Below are 20,816 nucleotides of genomic sequence, written 5' to 3'. Positions count from 1 at the left end.
AAAATGATTTTGTCATGGTTAAAAATAAAACCCTGGAAATTTCTCACAAATAGATCTGGAAACCTTTAATGCTATAGTAAGAGGGAATATAAAACACTTAAACTGGAAAGTGATATATCAACATATTAAAATGGTCCATTTGATACTACATTAGGGACCAACATTAGTGATTTATGAAGGAATGCTTAGGTCTCAAAATACTTCCCATAGTTGGGCAAGGCTAGAAGCCAGGCCCCTTGATGGATTATTCACAGTTTGAAAGCAATGCAATGGCGTAAAAGACATTCCAGAGGCACTTTTTACAGACACCTTCTGCAAAATGAGCCAGACTAAGAGCAAATAAATCATTTAGAGCATATTCCAAGAATATGACTTTATCCAGCCAATATTCATTCTCTTATAACCTACCACTCCAAGCCCTGTATAACTTTCATCTCTAAAGCAAATCACCAGGCTTGGTCACATGGCCATAAAGCAGGAAGAGAGAAGGGTGTTATAAATTATAGAGGACTAGCTCAACAAGACTCTTAGTCCATAGGAGATGCCTCAGAGTCCAGATGTGCCTGGAAGTTGTGAATTCTTTGGATTTGAACATCTGTGTAGATGATCCTACCAATACCCTGGCCTCTTAATTCCTCTTTCCTAATGATCCTAATTTATAGGGAAACTAATGCTCTCTGCCCTGCCTCAGCCAGCCACTCATGATCACAGTCTAGACAGGGTTTCAAGACTTGAGTGTAAACTGAAACTTGAGGATCCCTGAATCTTGAATGAGAAAAAAAAATGTAATTTTCTCTAATTTCTAACTGAAATGGATTATTTTCTTCAAATATAAATTTAAGCAACAAATCACCATCGCCAATTAGGATCACAAATGTTCTCATATATTTCAGCTGTTTCAATATCACTTCAAAAATATATTTATTACCCCTAATCTTAGATTTTATTATTTAATGTACTAATAAGCATGTCATTTTAATGTATTAATAAACATATATTTACTTTGTATATTATACTTTTTAATTAGACTTTGTATGTTATATTAATAAACATATATTTACTTTGTTAATTTACTTTGTATATTATATTGAAATATACATACATATTTCAATATAATCGATTTCCTTTTAACTCTACATATTGTATTTTATGTATGTGAAAGCATTATTTTTAGTTTCTCAGGGATTCACAGACTGCCAATGCATCTATAATAGACAAAGAGAGTAAGAATCCTGACAAAAATTATATTACTAATAACTGGGAAAAAATCATAATTTTTCATTTTAAGCATTCTATTTTCAGATACTAACTCTTACCTTTCTAGTTTATTCCTTCAAGTCTCCTCCTAACTTAACAGTTTCTCCACTCTCCCGTACCCAGATCTACCACTGATCCTATGCTATTGATTTTTCCAATATCCTGCAAAATTTGACTCTTCTAACCAAGATGACTATAATATTCATATATTATAGTCATATATATATATATATTCATATATATAATTTAAATGCCTTGCTTATTTAGCATAAGTATAGTCTATTTTTTACATGTAGAATGGGAATAATAGTGTTAACCTTTTATATGAGTAATAAATTATGAATAATTACCTCCTATTATTGTGAGTAGTACATGATGAATAAGGTTTTACTCACTATAATTGTGAGTAATAAATTAATTAATTAAAACCTGTTTTCATGTACCTTAATCCTTTGCCACGCAATTTCAAATGGAAGTGTGATTGCAAGAGATAATACTCTATAGCAGTGTTTCTTAAATTTTTATCATTATTGTCTCCCAAAAAACATTACATTTTTTTTCCTAGCACTGCAGCCACCTATGGAATTTTAATACTAGGGATGTGCTGCATGTCTGTTTATGCTCTGTAGCCCTTTGGAGATGCAAAGCCATTATAATATCTTATATTTAGATTTTTTCACCCATAAAAAACAATTTTCACCTCCATGGGGGCCATATTGCACCTTGGAGAATGAATAATCTATGTACATACATACCCTTTTCATTCCAGTCCCAGGAGATAGAACCAATTTTCTGAATTGATCAGTCCAAAACTTCATGGAGCTGTGTTTTTAAAAGACATTGTTTTGCACCTTATAGAATGAATGTTTATTAAATTATCGTTTAGTATGATGTATTGATTTATACTGAGGAGCATTACATAAAAGAGGCCAAAAACAAAAACCAATTACATCAAATCTACTATCATATTATTTCATAATTGTTGAGGGTAGTTTTTGCTGAACTACATAGTGATCTCCTTTTAAGGAACCATGATTGGAATTCTCTCAGGTAGGTCTAGAAGAGTGAATAAGCTGGATCACACTAATAAATAAATATTTGAATAAAATAATTCAATAGTTAATATTAAATTAATATTCTTGAAATGGACACCATTTAATGGAGAGGATGAAATCTTATTAGAGGAAGGATGAGAAAGAGGACCACTCAGTCCAATTTCTAGAAAAATTCATCTTCTCATCACCACCACCATCCCAACATACACACACACTCAAGAAAGTAAATCTAGTTTCTTCTGTAGGCAGCTTAGATATTACTTATTGGAGCATATATAATAAAAACCTTATTCTTTATACTCACACACTCTAACTAGGTTATCAACATCTTCCTTCAATACATTACTCTCTTCTAAAAGAACTCAGGATGGAGGAGGGGGAGAAGTGTGAGGAGCCAATGGCTGCCTAGGAGGCGGAGCTTTTGATGCTGACTGGCATAGAAACCAACCAATAAGAACCTAATCTGGGTGAACTACGAAGGCAGAACCTAAGGTGGGGGCTGAGGAGGGGTTTTAAGGGCAACAACTCTTTGGTGTAAGGTGTAAGAAAGCGGTTCAATTTTTTAATAACTGCTTTGGCAGTATAGTGCATATGGCTGGTTATCAGTCCAGATATAGGGATTATGTGTTTTTGTCTGCCAAGAGCATCTCCTCCTGCTGAAAAAGCCCCCCCGCCTCCCATTTAAGCAATCCTACCCTACGTAATCTACCTATACTAATAAAAGGGTAATGTGCTAATTAGACTGGGTCAACTGGCCATCTTCCAGACATCTGACTTCCTTCTGGACAAAGCCATGGTGATGGGAACTGAGGCAGAGGCAGTTAGGGGCAATCAGGCAGGCAGAGGCAGTTAGGGGCGATCAGGCAGGCAGGGGAGGGCAGTTGGGGGAGAGATCAGGCAAGCAGGGGAGGGCAGTTGGGGGTGAGATCAGGCCAGCAGGGGAGGGCAGTTGGGAGCAATCAGGCAGGCAGGCAGAGGCAGTTAGGCCTAAAACAACGGCAGTCGGACATCCCCCAAGGGGTCCCCAATTGGTGAGGGTACAGGCTGGGCTGAGGGAACCCCCTACCCGCTGGGCATGAATTGGGGGTGAGATCAGGCTGGCAGGGGAGGGCAGTTGGTGATGATATCGGGCCAGCAAGGGAGGGCAGTTAGGGGTGATCAGGCAAGCAGAGGCAGTTGGGGGCGAGATCAGGCCGGCAGGGGAGGGCAATTAGTGGCGATCAGGCAAGCAGGCAGAGGCAGCTAGGGGTGATCAGACGGGCAGGCAGAGAGGTTAGGGGCAATCAAAAAGGCAGGCAGGTGAGTGGTTAGAAGCCAGCATTCCCAGATTGTGAGAGAGATTTCCGATTGGAGAGGGTGCAGGCTGGGCTGAGGGAACCCCTCCCCTCCCCCCTCATGCATGAATTTCATGAACTGGGCCACTAGTGTGTGTGTGTGTATATATATATATATGCCAAGCGACTGGAACGCCGGAATGATCAGTTGCTTTGACGCACATTGTGGCTCTGATCAGCTTTCCCTACCTCGATCAAGGGCGGGGATGGCTGGCCAACCTCCCGCATCCCCTCCCCACAACCAGCCCGGCCGTGATCGGCCCCAATCGGGCAGTCCAGACAGACCCCACCGGTGCACGAATTCATGCATCTGGCCTCTAGTTTTAGTATAATTATCTTCTAGCTTTGTCTCAATTTTTTATTTTTATTTTTTGTCAATCCTCACCTGAGGATATTTTTTCCATTGATTTTTAGAGAGAGTGGAAGGGATGGGCAGAGACAGAGAGAGAGAAAAACATCAATGTGAGACACACTGATTGATTGCCTCCCACATGCACCTCCTACCAAGGCCAAGGATCCAGCCTGCAACTAAACCCAGGACCCTTTAGTCCTCAGGCCAGTGCTCTATCCACTGAGCCAAACCAGTTAGGGCTCGATTTTCCTAAACTTCTCTTTTTTCTCAATTTTCTTCTTTTTTCCTTTCTCATAATTTATCTTTGTAAACTATCTCAAAGCCTTTTTGGAATGAGAATATAACTCTTTACCTATACTAGTAAAACTATGTAAATGTATTTTATCCAAAGAATCTGGCAAAGCATTTTGACTCAATATTTATTTTTTTAATTAAACTAGCAAAGAAAAAAACATTATCTAAAAATAATACTGGTGTGTTAAAATGTCTCAAAGACTTAGATCCATAAATATTTTAACAAGAAGTATAAGACACATATATCAAATTTCTAATATATGCTTTATGATTAAAATATAAGCTAAAAATACTCCTTTAAATATATAAAGTTATAAAGAATGTATTTAAAAATGTGAGAGCCAGTAAAATCTAAATGTTAAAAATGAATAAAAATTAAAAAGTGATAATATATTTAGTATGATAATTTTCGTGGCAAATGGAGAGCTGACATATGTGATTCTAAGATTGCAAAGAGATTTTAATCCAAGGAGAAATCTAAAACATAAAGCAAATTAACTTAAGAGAAAGATTGAAAGTAGAAAATATTGCACGCTCTTTATTAATATGCGATTATTTGAAATTATATCATACTTTTAATATCCACTATTTTTTCTGGAAGAAGATTCATTTTATCAAAATTTGAGATGAATAAATTAGTAACAAATTATGCTAGGAACTGCAGCAATAATTTTGGGAGGAGAATAATGCATAGGGCATGATAATAGTAAATTCAGTATTATAAATATTTCATAGGGCATATTTGATTGTAAGCATATTTATTTCCCTATAAACCAAGAATTTTTGGCATTGACTATTATTCTAGAATATGTATTTTTCCTGTAACATGAGATGTATAAGGCAAAGTTAGCTAGACAAAAGATGGAAAATCACAGTGAGAATATATTTAGAGACAGTTTACAAGAGGAAAATTCATCTGATTCAAAGATTAAAAATATTTAAAGCACCAATTTATAGTCAAAATAAACTATTATCTCAGTATGTTCCTTTAAAGGAATAGCCTCATTTTTCTGGTCCAGGATTCTATTCTAAACATATTCTCAACTTAAAATAGGCCACAATCACTACAGAAAACAAGAAAGGTGGTAAATCTTACACCTTCATTAGCAGAAATTTCACAAGAGAACAAAACAATAGTAAAGGTTTAGTGTGCTGCTAATTTCTCTTGGGTGAATTCTATGTTCTTTTTTATCTGTATTATAAAATCCATCTATGGCTAGCAAAGTCTTTCTCAGAATATAAAATATCAATTAAAGACCATGTTTGTTCACATTTATGAATTGAAAGCTTTAGGAAATGTTGGTTAGATGGGATGATTATTTCATTTTGAGCCTACAACACATGGGGGATTTTAGAGGGAAACTAATTTCTTATATTATTTTCTCTCAGGAATGGTATTTCTGGGACATGCATAGAGAAAGGGGGATCATGGGTAGATCTATGGCAGAAGGGAAACATCCAAATGAGTGAATAAAATGAAAAGAGATTTTTACCATTATTCAACTCATTCCACAAAAATATACTGTGTGCCAAACATGTGCCAAGTAAGTCTTGGTCCTTGGGAGTTTAAAGATGAATAAAAACATCGTCTCTTGTCAAGAAGCCCTAACCTCACTGGGGATTAAGACAGGAGAAAAAATATTCGCAGCACTTATGTTAAGTGTTGTGGAAGCAAGCATTGAGATGGAAGTAATTATTTCAAAGGATGATAGTTTTGAAGAATTTTGTGAGATCAGCAGTAATTTTCCAGGCATAAAAGGGAGTGGAAGGGCATTCCAGTCTCAGGAAATAAGTGTGAACTCTGAGAATACATACATCTGGCATCTCATTCAGTGAATCTGGAATGTAGGATCCAACAAAGAACATAAGGAAGATATAGTTGGAGTATAGGTTATAGTCAATCTGTGAGAAGGGGGAAAATTGAATTTGTGGTTTTCTTTTTTTTTCATATTATATTATTTCTTGTGTTTGAGTAGGAGGTGATGAAGTACTGAAGCAGAAGCAGTAGAGGGAGTGGAATAGAGCGATTCTAGATTCATATTGGAGATCAAATCAATTGTACGTGGTGACCAAGTTGGTATACTGCAAGTGAGGGAGAAAAGGCATTTTTGAAAATGACTCTGCATTTTCTGTTGTAAATGACCAGGTGAAATGCAACATCATTAACTGAGCTAAGTAATGCAGAAGCTTGGGAAAATTTTATAAAAATATGATAAAAACCAGGAGTGCAGACAAAGAGAGAAGTGGTCTTGTACTCTTTCTAAATGCTATAATATTTCTCCCAATGCCTATGTTATTTCAAACATTTTAGCATATCATCATCAATTAACATCTAAGAGTCTCTCTGTACAGAATACACTGTCAAGAGACACAAAAGCATGAGACACAAGTTTTGAGGAGAGAAAAGTGAATGACTTCCAAAATTTTATAATGGAATGACTAGAAGACTGTACTATTGGTAGAAATAGAGATGTTGAAAGAAGAATTTTAGTTTCCATTCACTGTTTGGAAATCTGACTTGCTCAATATAAACAAAATGGTTTCTTAAAGAATTTCTCAGAATTCCTGGTAGTTAGCAAGGAGTAACTACTTTCTTGATTTTTTTTTTAAATAAACTTCTTGCAGAAATGATGAAAGCCAATCTTATTCCATTTATTCGAACCCACGAAGAATTTGCAAATAACTTAAAATGTCAGGGTTTACCACCATGAAAATTAGACTAAGAATGAGCCCTCTTATTAGAAAAGAAATCCTGAAAAATATATCAACAGAACCAAGGACACTCCATGCAAATACCATTCAAAGTGATTGGACTTATTTTACTAGTATATCTTCCTGAATGAGAAGCGAAACAAGCACAAACTCAGAAATTCTTTAGAAAAATCAGAATTGTGTTCCAGTCAGTAACTCCTTACACACTTCAGACCATTGTTAAAACAGCTGAGAAATCGTTTCTCACGCACAAGTAAAAAAGAAGGAATTCATCTGGTTATGATCTGCTTAATCGCTGTAGAGATTCCATGAATTCAGACAGTTTCTTATAAGAAATTCATATGCCTGTGGAGACACACTGAGGCACCAACTAATCCTTGTTGACAGATAGATGACACTGGGTCCTGCAGTAAGGCCCCAGGGTCTGACAAACAAATGAGTTCAGGGACACAGTCGGAAGAAAAATCTTAAATACCAAAATACTGCCTCAGACAGGTGAGTCACTCATTTGTTATAGCCCCAAAGCAAAGATTAATCAAGAAAGATCAAATAGGACTCCCCCCCACCCCCACGCCAGTTTTACCCCAGAAAAGCTTCTAAGGTAGCTTGTGCCTCTGAATCACCATGTGAAACCAGTCAGGGGCCAGGATCCTTAGCTCTTGTAGTTAAGGAAGTATTTAGATACCAGCAGTAATTTCCAACTCTCAACTCATTGTGTTAAGGAAGATTGGGTTATTGCATTCTGTAACCATATTTATAGTAAGAGATATTTATGGAGCATCTGTGGAGTAGAAAAAAATAGCACTGGGCTTAGAATCATGTTTGAATTCAATACCCACTTTTGCGTTGTTCTAGGTGGGGAAATTTGAGCCATAGCACCCTCATCTGCAAATGAGGATAACAATACATGCTTCAACTGTATAAGAATGAAACAAAATAATATGTTATACACTTCCCTGAACAGAGTAGGCAACTAATAAATGATAAAAATAAAAATAATTCGTTAAACCGATATTCGTTGATGACATGGTATGGGCCAGACTGTCTAGAAAACTTATGAGTAAATTAAGTACTTAAAAAAAAAATCTCTTTTGCCCTGGCTGGTTTGCTCATTGGTTACAGAATCAGCCTGTGGACCTAAGGGTTAAGGTTTTGATTCCTGGCCAAGGGCGTGTACCTCATTTGCAGGTTCAATCCAAGCCCCTGTCGTGCACAATCTGGAGGCAACCAATCTATGTGTTTCTCTTACATTGATATCTCTCTCTCTCTCTCTCTCTCTCTCTCTCTCTCTCTCTTTCTCCCCCTTCCACTTACTTTCCACTCTCTCTAAAAATAAATGGGGAAAAAATATCTTCACTCCTCGGGTGAGGAAAAAAAAATCTCCTTTTTATTATTCTCATATGAATATATCTGCATATTTAAATTTTAGAATTTTCCTCACCATTAGTTGAAGATTTTATTTAAAAAGGAAGCAGAGATAAAATTTAAGTTGAAGTTAATCTGCACCTACATTTTGATAAAACCCGAATCCAAAATGGAAATTACCCCCAAGTAGGCCAGCCACTTGAACGGCTACTGCTAACTAGAGCCCCTCAAGGATCCACATGAACTGGATGCAAGTTTCCCTTCAGGGAGCATAGCACCGATTGACAGAGGCATCCTCATAGTTCTCATCTTCTTGAATGTTCTAAGGAAATTTAAAGGGCAATATACCTATTTTTTTTCTAGAACTAAGGAATGATTTCTCTCATAAAGATTGGTACTAGAAATAGGCATGCAAATGTATGTCTACCAAAAATATGTCAACTTTCCTATGATTTTAGGGATGCCTATACAAAAAAGATCCTCATAAATAGTTATGTCGTTCAGCTGCATGATAGGTAGGCCTTTCTGGTTCCATTGAAATAAACCTAGAAATAAACATTGTGCCCCACCATGACCTTGAACCTGGGTATTAAAATCAAAAAAAGGTTATTTACTCAAGCGTATGTAAAACAACTGAGATGGACTCATTGGGCTTTGTGGGGAGACATATCAGCCTGCTTCTCTTCGTTTGAGTTTCTTCTGATTAGATATAATAAATTTAGGAAAATTGACTGTCATGACCAATTAGTTTTACTCTTACTCTTTATTGTCAGTAATCTAAAATACCAGCCGAGGCAAGGCTATCAAATGAGCCATTGTGTCCATGTGAGAGGTGGGGAAGGTGCAGGGAATAGTCCTTTTTCATCCCTAAATGAACCCAATGGGCTATACATCTGCAGCCCCCCAAATTTCCAGGAAGTCTTAGTCACAGATGTGCTCAACTGGTCCCTCAAGCCCAGCACTAAACAGGATTCTTCCACTTTGGCATGAGACACACACAAATTATTAAACTTTTACTCTGGCTTCACTTGCTGTCCTTTTGCCTCAAAAACTGACTGGGGGGAGGCAAAGTCAGTCGGGGCAGTGGAAGGAATAATTCAACATGTGTTGTTGTGAGTATGGCAACATAGAATGGGGCATCTGAAGTCCCTGGTCCCTGGAACATTAATCAAGGTTGAGAGAAATGGATCCTGGAGGTAGTGTGATGTATTCCACAAAGCTGGGGCTGTCCATGTAAGAGTGCTATGTCAAACAGCTATTTCCAAAGCCAAATGCAAAGATGAACTGATCGAATCAACCAGCTCTGGTTGTCTGTGAATTAATCACAAGTAAGGAACTGGAATGTTATTTCTTAAAGATTTTGTATAAGATGAGAAACAATAAATAAATCCATGATAACCATTACATGTATGTTGCACATTTTATAGAAAAGCATCCAAATACTGAGGTCTGGCTTTCTTCTATTTGTCTTCATGACCCAGGATATTCTCACTAAATATTTGCTAAATAAAGTCACATTTTAAATGAAGAAAGTAAATTTCGCATTTAAAATTCACAATTATTAGGTGACTTTTACTATGCATTTTAAACTATTTTAATTTCACCCTCACAAATATCCTGCTGTTAATAGTATGCTCTTCATTCTACAGATTAGGAAATAAAGGCTCCAAGAGGTTAAGTACCTTGTGAGAGGCCACACACTCAAGTGAGGGCACTAGTATTCAAATAGAATGCTTTCTAACCTCAAATCTCATGTTCTTGTGAAGCATTGCTTTGCATTTCTAAAGAAGTAGGCAAGCCAGTTTTAAAAGTCCTCAGAATTATAGTCTCATCTTACCCCCAAATGATGTCAAAATTAGGTTATTTGAGTATGTGTGAGCATGGGCTTGTTGGCCAATAGGCAGTTAGAATTTACTTCTACATTTCCCAGCAAAGAATCAGTCTTTACTGTATTGGAAATGCTTGCTCCTTTCTCAAAGAAGAATGCATCCTGGCAATCTAGCATTTTCTGGGAGGGAAAGGGCCAGAGTCAACAGTAAGGAACTAATACAACTGCTGGGATAAGCTGCCAGCAAGACATGTACCCCCGCCAAAAAAAAAATCTATTTTGCTTGGCACATGGGTTTATAATTGCCAAACAAGTAGGAGCAGCAAGATTAGTGGGTTTTACCAGATTGACAAACCCATCAAAGCCACTATCACTTATATGATCAAGCTTTTAATATATATATTTATAAAGCAATATCAACTTTGATTATCATAAATAAGGGGAAATATAACAAATGTGTTTGCAAATTTTATGGCTCAATGCTTGATATTCTTAAATATATATGGTTTCCTTAGAATCATAGACTCATGGCCATAGTAGGAGCTTATATAAGGACTTAGAACATTGAACCCTATCATTTAACAGAAGGAAAATCCACATCCGTGACAAGTAAAATAGCCAAAGATCACACCAGCTTCAGAGCCATATCTTGAGTCAAAAATATTCTTTTTTTGCCCAAAGTTATACAACTCATTATTGGCAGAACTGGAAGTAGGTCTTAAGCTGTTTTTTTTTTCCTCCATATAACTTAGAATTTGCTATCTCAAGGAGACACAAGGAGATAAAATTATTAAAAGCAAAATAAACAAGTTGGTACATACAGGCAGTATGATAACATAGTTATCCAAAGGCAAACACATTAGATGTTTAAAAAAGCTACTATATTTCGAAGCTCAAATCCATTTCTCTTTTGTTTTCTTTTCCAGAAAGTCTTAAAACCAATTGGGGTAAATATCCATTACTTCATTTTGTCAAAGGCAGGTAGTTAATGCTTATAATAATTGATATAAAGTTGAAAACTGTCTCAGAATTTTTCCCAAGAAACCTATCTGAATAGAAACCAACTAATTTTATAAACAGACACCTCTTTTAATTTTTAATATGCATTAGACAACTAATTAAAATAATTTTGGTATATAACCTAAAGGAAATGTTAACATTAATCTTACTAAATTACATGAGTTTTATTAGAAATTCTATGCCAGTTTCCAAGAAAGCAAAACTCTACTATTTTATAAGTTTGTACATTTTGCACCTTGGCTCTATTCTATGATTTCTGTGGATAACATGTAGACAGGATAAAAAAATTGGGTGAGAATCTATGGGGGGGGAAATCATGCAAGAGAAAATATGCAAGTAAGAAAAGACACTACAAGATGAAAATTCCAGAAATGAATTAACCAATAAAAATTCTAAGATTGTTTTGTCTCAGACATTTTGTAAATTTCCAGTAGCCAAGACAAAATTTAACATATTTGTTTTTGCCTCAAGTGTAAATTCTGCACAAAAATTGGAGTGCATGAATTTTTTAAATTATCTTTGAAAATTCATTCATTCATTATGTGTCAGTATCTCAAAGGAAGAAACAGCACTTCCTCCTTTCATGCATTTCTGCCATAAATTTAAGAAAATAAGTACTATTTCTCACCTAAACTTCAACAATCAAATGAAAAAACAGACATAAATAATTTGCTGAGTGTACAAGGGTAAAATAGTGACTCAGCATTTCCAACAGGTTGGGCTAAATCCAAAAACAAAGCTCTTAAGAGCTACCATTTTTTCAGACTAAATTTTTATGATTGAATAAATGTGTAAAATGACAGTCTCCCAATAGGCCTTCCTCTACAAATAAGTAAGTTCAGAAATACAGACCTTACATAGTCTCAGGCACCATAGTTTATTAAATTTCTTAGCGTGTTTGCCTTTATGTAGCAATTATCACTGTTTAAATTCCAAATCTCAGAGTAAATATAACTATACAGATTTATGTACTCAGCCAAAAAAAAAAAGTTAGTTTCTAGTCTTACACATTCTAATGCTGCACCTATCATGTATAGCTCTCAAGGATTACTCATAAAAATGGCTCCTGTACTCTGAGTAATTTATATAAATATTCTTTAAGTTTTCAGTAGCTAAATAGATCAATTGCTTTTCTTATCTTGATTAACTTTAAGCAATTGGGGAAAGCCAGTTAGAGAGGTTATGAATAACGCAAGTGAACAATGGCATGAAACACTTTTCTTAATTACCACAAAGCACATTTTCCAAAGATGCGGACAGAACGGTATTCTTGTGACATGCTACTTGACAAAAATCTTACATGGTCAACAACTTGGGAGATAAGAATTGTTCTGTTGCTTTTGGTGACTCTCTGTGTGCATTTGCACTTTCTTGTTGAAATGTATTCTCTCTTTTCCCAGAATCCCTATTTTTCTCCTGGAACCACACAGCCCTTTCACTGTGGAAAGTGTTATAGGAAGTACCTGCGATCAGAATAAAAATTGACATCTTCTTGTGACCATGCCTCCTTAGCCACAGGAATTGGTTGAGGGATGGGAGATTGTTCCAAGCCAGTTTAATCATAGAAATTCATTAATTCAGCCACAGTAATGGGTCTGGGGTTGTGTTGTGACCCAGACTTTGCAAATCAGAATCTTTCTTTGAAAGTTTTCTTACTGGAGTTGGGGTTAAAATATATCATCTCGTTTATCTTGAGAATATATTATTGTGAGCTTGGTGCTCTTGTGTATCTTGAAAGATTAGTCTAAGAGTATGAAGCAATTTGCAAAGGAAGAAGAGATGAAAGTACAAAGCATGGAAGACCCAGGTGTTCAGGTGACTTTCTCTAGTTGCCCCAAAGTGGTACATCATCAGCTCTTTCTTCAGTTGTGCTCCCGTTACTAAAAGCAAAGTACTCACTTCATTACTGAACTTAGTCCACACAGCTAAAAATATGATTTGGATATAATATATTCTCTGTCCTGAAGTGGTTCATGATCTAGAGATTTTAACCGTTGTAAACATACAAAGTGACATGACAAGGATAAAATTTCAAGTATTACGGCATCATCAGCAATAGCAAAGAAGAAGGAGTTGGGATTGGACCATGGTGTACAAATTTAAGCATCAGAAAAGAGATTTGTATTAAAAACTAACTAGAGCAGTTCTTTACTTATCATAAAACATGAAGAGATTGTTAAACATTGCTAACTTTTACTTGGAATTTTTCTTCTGAATATGTACCTCCCTGTATCAGGAACCCTTCCTGAAGAAAATAAGTCTGGGCAGTTCAGTTTTTAAAAAAATCAAGAAAATCCAGTGGAAGAGCTATGATAGTCTAAAATGGCTTTACAGTAGTTCTAACGGGGAAAAACGATTCACCAGATTGATGATATTTTCACATGTTTGACATTCAGTAGATATGTGAAAAGGAAAATACCTATTTTCTACCTACCAAGTAAATGCTGAAATTATGTTTGATAGCAGTGTGGTGATATACATTTTGTTAGATACAAAACCAATATATATTGAAAATCCCTCAAGAATATAGGGATCCCACATGTGAAATGACTTTAAATAGCGAATCAGTCAGGTCTCTAATTTGTATTTGGAATGTGGAAGAGAATTGGAGATGAAGACCACAATTACATAAGCTTGAGCCATTAGAGAAATTAAATATAACACACATAAACATGAAGAGTTTATTTAGAATAAGTCAAATATCCTGATGTTGAAGCCACAAATTATGAAATTGTGTTTGGTTTTCATACTAACACCAGAACTTCAAAATGGCATCCACAATTGACTAAACTTCTTTCCGCGGCCACAGTTTGTACTGAGCCAACCCACAGAGTCAGGCAAGTACAAGAACGTGTGCGCATTGCTGATGTAATTTGTGGCCCGAGGAGGGAGCATTGCCGAGACCATGCAGTCATTCCCAGACAAAGGTCTTCAGGTCAGATCATTTAAATCAGGTCAAACATTGAAAACTATGGACTTTTTATATTTTAGTGTGATTGAGGTTTATTCTTCTTCATCTTATCAGAACAAAATAGTGTGTGGGTGGTGGCATATTTTAAATATATCTATGTAGAAAAATATGGAGGACAAAATACTACAACAAAATAAGATTCTTTGAAATGCTTAGGTGCTGTACCTTCCCTTGTCATTTCTTGTCTCTCTGTGCCTTTGCCTTGACACATTAAGTTCCGGGTGTAGTGTCTTTATGCATTTCTAGAATCGGTCCCTTTTTACAGCAGTCCACAGAAAGTGGTAGAAAGATACAGAGTATGATCTTTGGAGCCAGGCCAATCTGAGATCTAATCTTGGCTCCGCCCTCTCTACTGGCCTTGGCCTTGAACAAGTCATTTTACCTAAATTCTATGTTATATAATCTATAAAATCAGAATAATAAGACCATTATTATTCTAGGCTGTGGTATTAATGTCAAAATGAATATAAAGAGCCAGCATAGTGTCTGTCTCTTGGCTGTAGAACAGTAAATAGGAGCTCTCATGGTCACTATTAGTGATTAGTGTAATCACTGTTATTGATGGCGTTATTGCAGCATTGATGAGGCTACAAGTAGTTATTTGAGGATTGTTTCTATTGCCCTTCCAGTTCTGCCCTCACTTTTTGATCTTTAGTGTCTTGCTTATTTCTAAGAACCATTTTAACTGTGTTTGATGACGTTTTCCATGTAGCATGAATGCTGCTAACAGGGTAATAGTGGAATGCATGCATGCAGATAGACCGACACAATCTTCTACCATATGAGAAAAATGCATGTGCTTTTACTGACCATAGATTCGAGAGAAATTCCCCAAATCTTCCTGAATATAAGAGGAATATTCCAAATAAATGGGGTGTTTTAGGCCACTGTTAACATGGTAAAATAATAATGATTTAAGTTTTAAGGTAAACTTTCAAAACTTGACACAAATTTGTCATATTTACAAGCTGTTGACTGTACTTTTTAGCCTGTCACTCATTCCAGCAGTGTGTTTATTGAAGATGGTGCCTCATGGCTGTAGAGAGTGGAAAGGAATACTATGCCTTCTTGGTCCCATTTTTCATCCCTTTCTCAAGAATTCCAGTGTGGGCAGGACCTACACCTGTAAACTTGCTTGACCACAGGAAAAGCCCTCTGGATGTAATTATTAGCCTAATATGTAATATAAATTTATAGCATGTCATATCATTTTTATTTTAAATTCACAATATAACATCTCAGGGCAATTATTCTTTACATTTGAATAGATGATTTACAATTATCCAAATATTTTTCTGTTGGCCCTGGCCAGGTAGCTCAGTTTTTAAGGGCATCATCCCTATACTTCAAGATTGTGAGCTTGATCCCTGGTCTGGGCATATACAAGAATCAACCAATGAATGCATAAATAAATAAATGTCTCTCTCTCTCTCTCTCTCTCTCTCTCTCTCTCTCTCTCTTCCTCTCTCTCTCTCCCTTCCTCTCTCTAAAATCAATCAGTATATAAAATTTTCAAAATATTTTTTGAAATCTTGTGTATAAGCATCTAAATGTCTTAAAACCATTGGGATGTGAAGTTATATAATATCTATTTAGTTATACCTATGATGTCATTATCCCAGATAACCTTATTAGTATTTTTATTATCACCTCTTTATCTTATTTTTTAACATGACACATAGATTTTTTAACTTATTTATATATGTTTTTTGATCTGTCACCTTCTGGTAGGAATTTGGGACTGTGAGATCATGTAGAAAACAAACATTTGTGGTCTTATCATCTTAAATGATTTATATTGACATGTATAAACAGAGCACATGCTCTCACATAAAATCCTTCATCAAATATTTCTGTTTTTCTTAAATAACCTAATAATAGAGAAGCGGGGTGTGTGTGTGTGTGTGTGTGTGTGTGTGTGTGTGAGTGTGTGTGTTAAGGAACCACTTGGTTTTCAGGCCTACGTATTCTGGCTTTTCCCAAAGCATCAATAACAATAGTGACTTATCAGTGAAGTTTCATACATGTTTTTGGTTTACTTTGTAGGTACATCCACCCTATTACCAAGTCTTCTCGGCTTACTGCTGCCTGCCTTTGGCATCCTTGTCCACTTGGAATTCTGAATGTGGTGTGACAGCTGCTGTTCCCGACCCAACTCAGAGGACACCCTTCATCCCTGCGATGACTACAGATCCTTCCAATTCCTGCGGCTCCATCCTAAGCCAAATACATTATTCTTTAACAAACTATCCAACTGATTTACAACACATGTTATGACTGAGGCATTCAGGAACCCCTTCATCCAAAAGAATAAACTTTTAAATGGATATAAAGTGATTTTTAACTCGTTCCAATATGCCTTATAAACCACTTAACCTGATTCTGTGACAGTTGCATGATTTAATCCAATGGGACAAGTTACAGTGTTCAATTCAATTCCATAGGCTGTAGAGTGAAAGTAAAATCACCATACACAGGTGCTTTAAATTCAATAACAAGTTGTGAAATATAATAGAGGTTGAAATGTTGATTGTATGTGGTAAATGTAAGAGTAATACAGTCTCTTGTACTATCCTCTCTGTTTTGGGTCCTGCATATTTTTGAATGGCCCCCTATCATTCATGACATTTTCAGTTTTCTTTAAAAAAATAGGGTATAACTGAAACATTGTGACATAAATCCCATTACCAAGTCATCTTACTGAATGAGTTGAAAGATTTGGAATATTCAAAACCAAATTCTAGAACTTATTATCAATATTCTTATTTTGATAGTAATTTTCTAAACATTTAATTTTTAGAATCAGTAATTCTTTTAAGTTAGTTTTTAATAGTGAAGTTAACATGCCATATGAAGGTTATTTTTTACTTTTGTATTCTACTGTGAAATTATTTTATGCTTTTCTTATCATCAATTTGAAACCTCAAAAATCACAGCTCTTATTTAGCTTAGTATCCTATTGCTCTATTTATTCATGTGGAATAATGAATGTTGAAAAGTAGAGGGCTTCCATTTTTTAATCAAGATGTGATCGTCTTTATACCACTAAGAATAAATGACAGTTAAGTGTCAGAATTACATATTAATATTCTAGTTCCTTGGTTTTTGTGCTGCATTTCTAAGTAAAAACCTATCTTTATTGAAAGTGTAGGATCAAGAAATCACCTATAGGTTGGAAAAACTACAGTATTCCTTATTTTTTTTAAATTTAGTTTTAAACTCATTCCTGCTTCAAGGCAATACTGAAAACTGGCTAAAAATACCAAATCCGTATGTTGCTAATGGTACTTTGAAGGGTATGCAAAACTGAAAGGCCAGGAGGAGACAGATAATGTGTACCTCCAATGTCGACTCCCAAGTGTTGGTGCTTTAGGTCTTTATAAGTTGTGAAAAGGAAGACGCACATTTCTTCATTCTTCATGGTGTGCCCGGAAATGTGTTTGAGTGTGGATGTGAAAGAAATCAAGTAATAAGGATTAGGTGGCTCCTGAATTAGTGCAATGACAGATGCTTCGAGAGGTATAATCCTATTTTATTAGCACAACCTTGCGAGCTAATTAGAGATAGAGTTTATCTTTTTAGAAAGGATACCTTATAGGTTCATAAAAAGTATTTACAGGAAGCAAAACAGATCTATTACTATTTTATTCCCCTTTCTTTAATTTGTATAATTTTTGTACTATATCTACATGTAAATGTTTAGAGCTTTTGTTATAAAAATATCATTTCATTAGTTGACATTTAACTCTTTGTTATAAAATGAAACTTTTTAAAAATAAGTGAAATAGGTTATTTCCCAGCAGAAGTATGTCAACAGTCCTAAGAGCATCATCAGATTTCATAAAATATTTAATTATTTGAAAAAGAAAATCTCTTCATACTTTAGGGAAATGAAGACTCTGTAAGCGTTCTGTACAAATGTTTGTGCTTTCATTGTTATACTTTGGGGTTTTCCTTTTGCAGTATGACCCATGTTGGGCATTTTTATATAATCAACAACTAATTCTTTTGCCAAATGCATGCTTGCCTTTTATTTTCTAATGTATGGTAATAAAGAGCAAAACTGATCAGATTTTGCATGAAATGGTTCTGAAAGGTAAGAAGAAAACAGACTTTGGAAGTTACTTGTTTAATTTTAAATCTGTGACAGAGATTAGGCAGATTAATATCTCTCATACACCGATACTCATGCTTTTCATTTCCTCATTCAGTTGTATGAATTTGACTGGGACCATCCGTTTTAAACTGTTGTCAAACTAATATATCACCTGCTTTAAGATGCAAGATTCTGAATTAAACTTTATATAGATAGAGACATATCTGTTGTTTCTTTGTATTTCAGGAAAGGTGATAGTAGATTTCTTTGATACTGATAAATATTGAATTGATTTTTTTAGTTATTTTTTATCATTTTTTTCAATGGAGTAGTATAGGACTGTGCTTTGTCCTTTTTATGAATGAAAAAAATTATAAAGAAATAAATGTCTTAATGTTATCCAAGAAATAACTGTCCTTTTAATTTACCTAATGTTGAAAATTCATTTTAGAAAGTTTTCTTTATAAGTCAAATAGCATGGAATAAATATTACTTGTTAAGCAACAGTTCAATGTTTGAAGGGTTCTACAAAAAGTATACACACAGACACAAAGACACACATGTGAGCTTGAATGCACTCATACACAAGCATTATTATATTGAAATATAATAACTTCAATTTATTATATTTGTCAGTGACTATCACTCAGTCTAATGTTAGACATTAAAACAAGCCACTAGAATAGATGCTGAAAAATAAAAGACTAGTTTAACCCTGAATGAGCTGATACTCTAATAGAGGGATTTGCATAAAAACATGACTCTGGTCTACAGTCAGGAGTCTGATACAAGAAAAGCCTTCTTTTAGTCCTGAACCAGACTGCACCCCAAGTTCTAAATCACAGGGCTCCCTGTGTTTTGCCTTACAATCTTCTCATGTGTTCTCATTGTGATTCCACATTGGCATTTTGACCCACTTCCTGGGTTATGAAGCTTGTCTCCACCCTGGATTCTGGTTTTCCCTTTTGGACCCTGCCTCCATTTTTTGAACCTAAGTATTAGATTACTTCTATTCTAATATTTTGCTTTTGGTATTTGACCTTGGATTGACCCAAGCTCTAATTCTCCAGGCTTTGGGAGATCAAAGCTTTCTTTCTGTGGGAGCTTTATCCACTTTATCCAAAGTTCTCCAACATGGTTGCCCATCACAGTAACCTGGATAATTGGAAAAGTAAAATAGATTCCATGGGCCCCAGTCCAGACTTACTAAATCATAATCTGGGAAGTGAGGTGTCGGAATCTGCATATTTTTAGGTTGTTTAGGAGTGATTTTGAATGAGCTGACTTTAAATTAGTTGATGGGAAGCAAGGATTATGTTTCTACATTGTTTATCATATTTTAAAAACAGGTTTCACCTTTTAGTTACTGGTAATAAATTTGATACTTAGGATAGATAATATTTGTCAATTCCTATGACAGGGAGCCAGGTTTGAGAATCACAGGTTTTCATGATTACTACAAGTTAATTTATATACTTAACTGAATCAACATTATCAACATCATATACACAATTTAAATATCTTTTAAGAAAAGCAAATCCATTCTCTTGGCTTGCCTAAACTGTTAATTTTCTCATGACTAATATGCTCATTAATTCTTGCTTTTTGGTTCTACATCTTAAGTATCAAAATGCTATATTCTTGTGTCTATTCAAAATATCCCCTAATTTGTTTATATCTAAAAATCTAAGCAGCAGACTGAAATGTACTTCAGAAGATTTCTTCTCGAAAGGAATGTGGATTTCCTTTACTTTTTTAACGTTTTTCTTCATGTGACTTGAAAAGTTAATTAAATTTTAATACTTAATTTCCTGAGTCTATAATCTCCTGGAGGTTGCTAATTAAAATATAGATGAAAGGTGCCCCCTTCCCAGTGTCAACTTTTTTTTCCAGAATGAAAGCATCGTAGTTTTGAATGAGCTGACTTTAAATTAGTTGATGGGAAGCAGAGATTATGTTTCTACATTGTTTATCATATTTTAAAAATAGGTTTCACTTTTTAGTTACTGGTAATAAATTTGATACTTGGGAAAGATAATATCTGTCAACTCCTATTTGACTCTGGAATTCAGTCAAGCTCATCCTAACGGGAACTGAAGGCACTTGGTCTTCATCTGTCCTGTCTCTTCAGCGAGGCTCCTTTGCTCTGGGGGAAGCTGGCTTGAAAACAATACTGAATATCTTCTGACCTTGTATGAGTTTCCTAGGGCTGCCACAACCAAGGACCACAAACTGAGTGTCTTCAAACAACAGGAATATAGCTCTCAGTTCTGGAAGCCTGAAGTCAGAAATCAAGGTATCAGCAAGGTAAGGTCCTTGTGGAGACTCTGAGGGAGAACCTGTTCCATGCCTCTCTCCTGGCTTCTGTGGTTGCAGGCAAACGTTGGTGGTTCTTGGCTTGCAACTGCCTCTCTCCAATCTCTGCTCTTTTTGTCACCTGGCATTCTCCCTGTGTGTCTTTGTGTTCAAATTTTTATCTTTTTGTGAGGACACCAGTCATTGGATTAGGACCCATCCTAATCCATTGTGACC

General features: G+C 35.5%; 1 protein-coding gene across 4 annotated transcripts in view; it reads left to right on the top strand.

The window, feature by feature from the left end:
* CNTN1 (contactin 1) overlaps window positions 1-19,795 on the top strand; it is a 287,008-nt gene extending 267,213 nt beyond the window's left edge. For all 4 annotated transcript variants that reach the window (XM_070410419.1, XM_070410420.1, XM_070410422.1 and 1 more), the window contains one exon: window positions 16,235-19,795. In XM_070410419.1, coding sequence (XP_070266520.1) covers window positions 16,235-16,311 — 77 coding nt within the window. In that variant the 3' untranslated portion in view covers window positions 16,312-19,795. The remainder of the gene's footprint in view (window positions 1-16,234) is intronic.
* Window positions 19,796-20,816: the final 1,021 nt, after the last annotated feature.

Source organism: Myotis yumanensis, unplaced genomic scaffold (assembly GCF_028538775.1).
Source record: "Myotis yumanensis isolate MYYU_CA2020_CCGP unplaced genomic scaffold, mMyoYum1.0.hap1 SCAF_3, whole genome shotgun sequence".
NCBI lineage: Eukaryota > Metazoa > Chordata > Mammalia > Chiroptera > Vespertilionidae > Myotis > Myotis yumanensis.
Note: the sequence above shows the minus strand (reverse complement) of the source record. Positions and strands in the feature narration are given on the sequence as shown.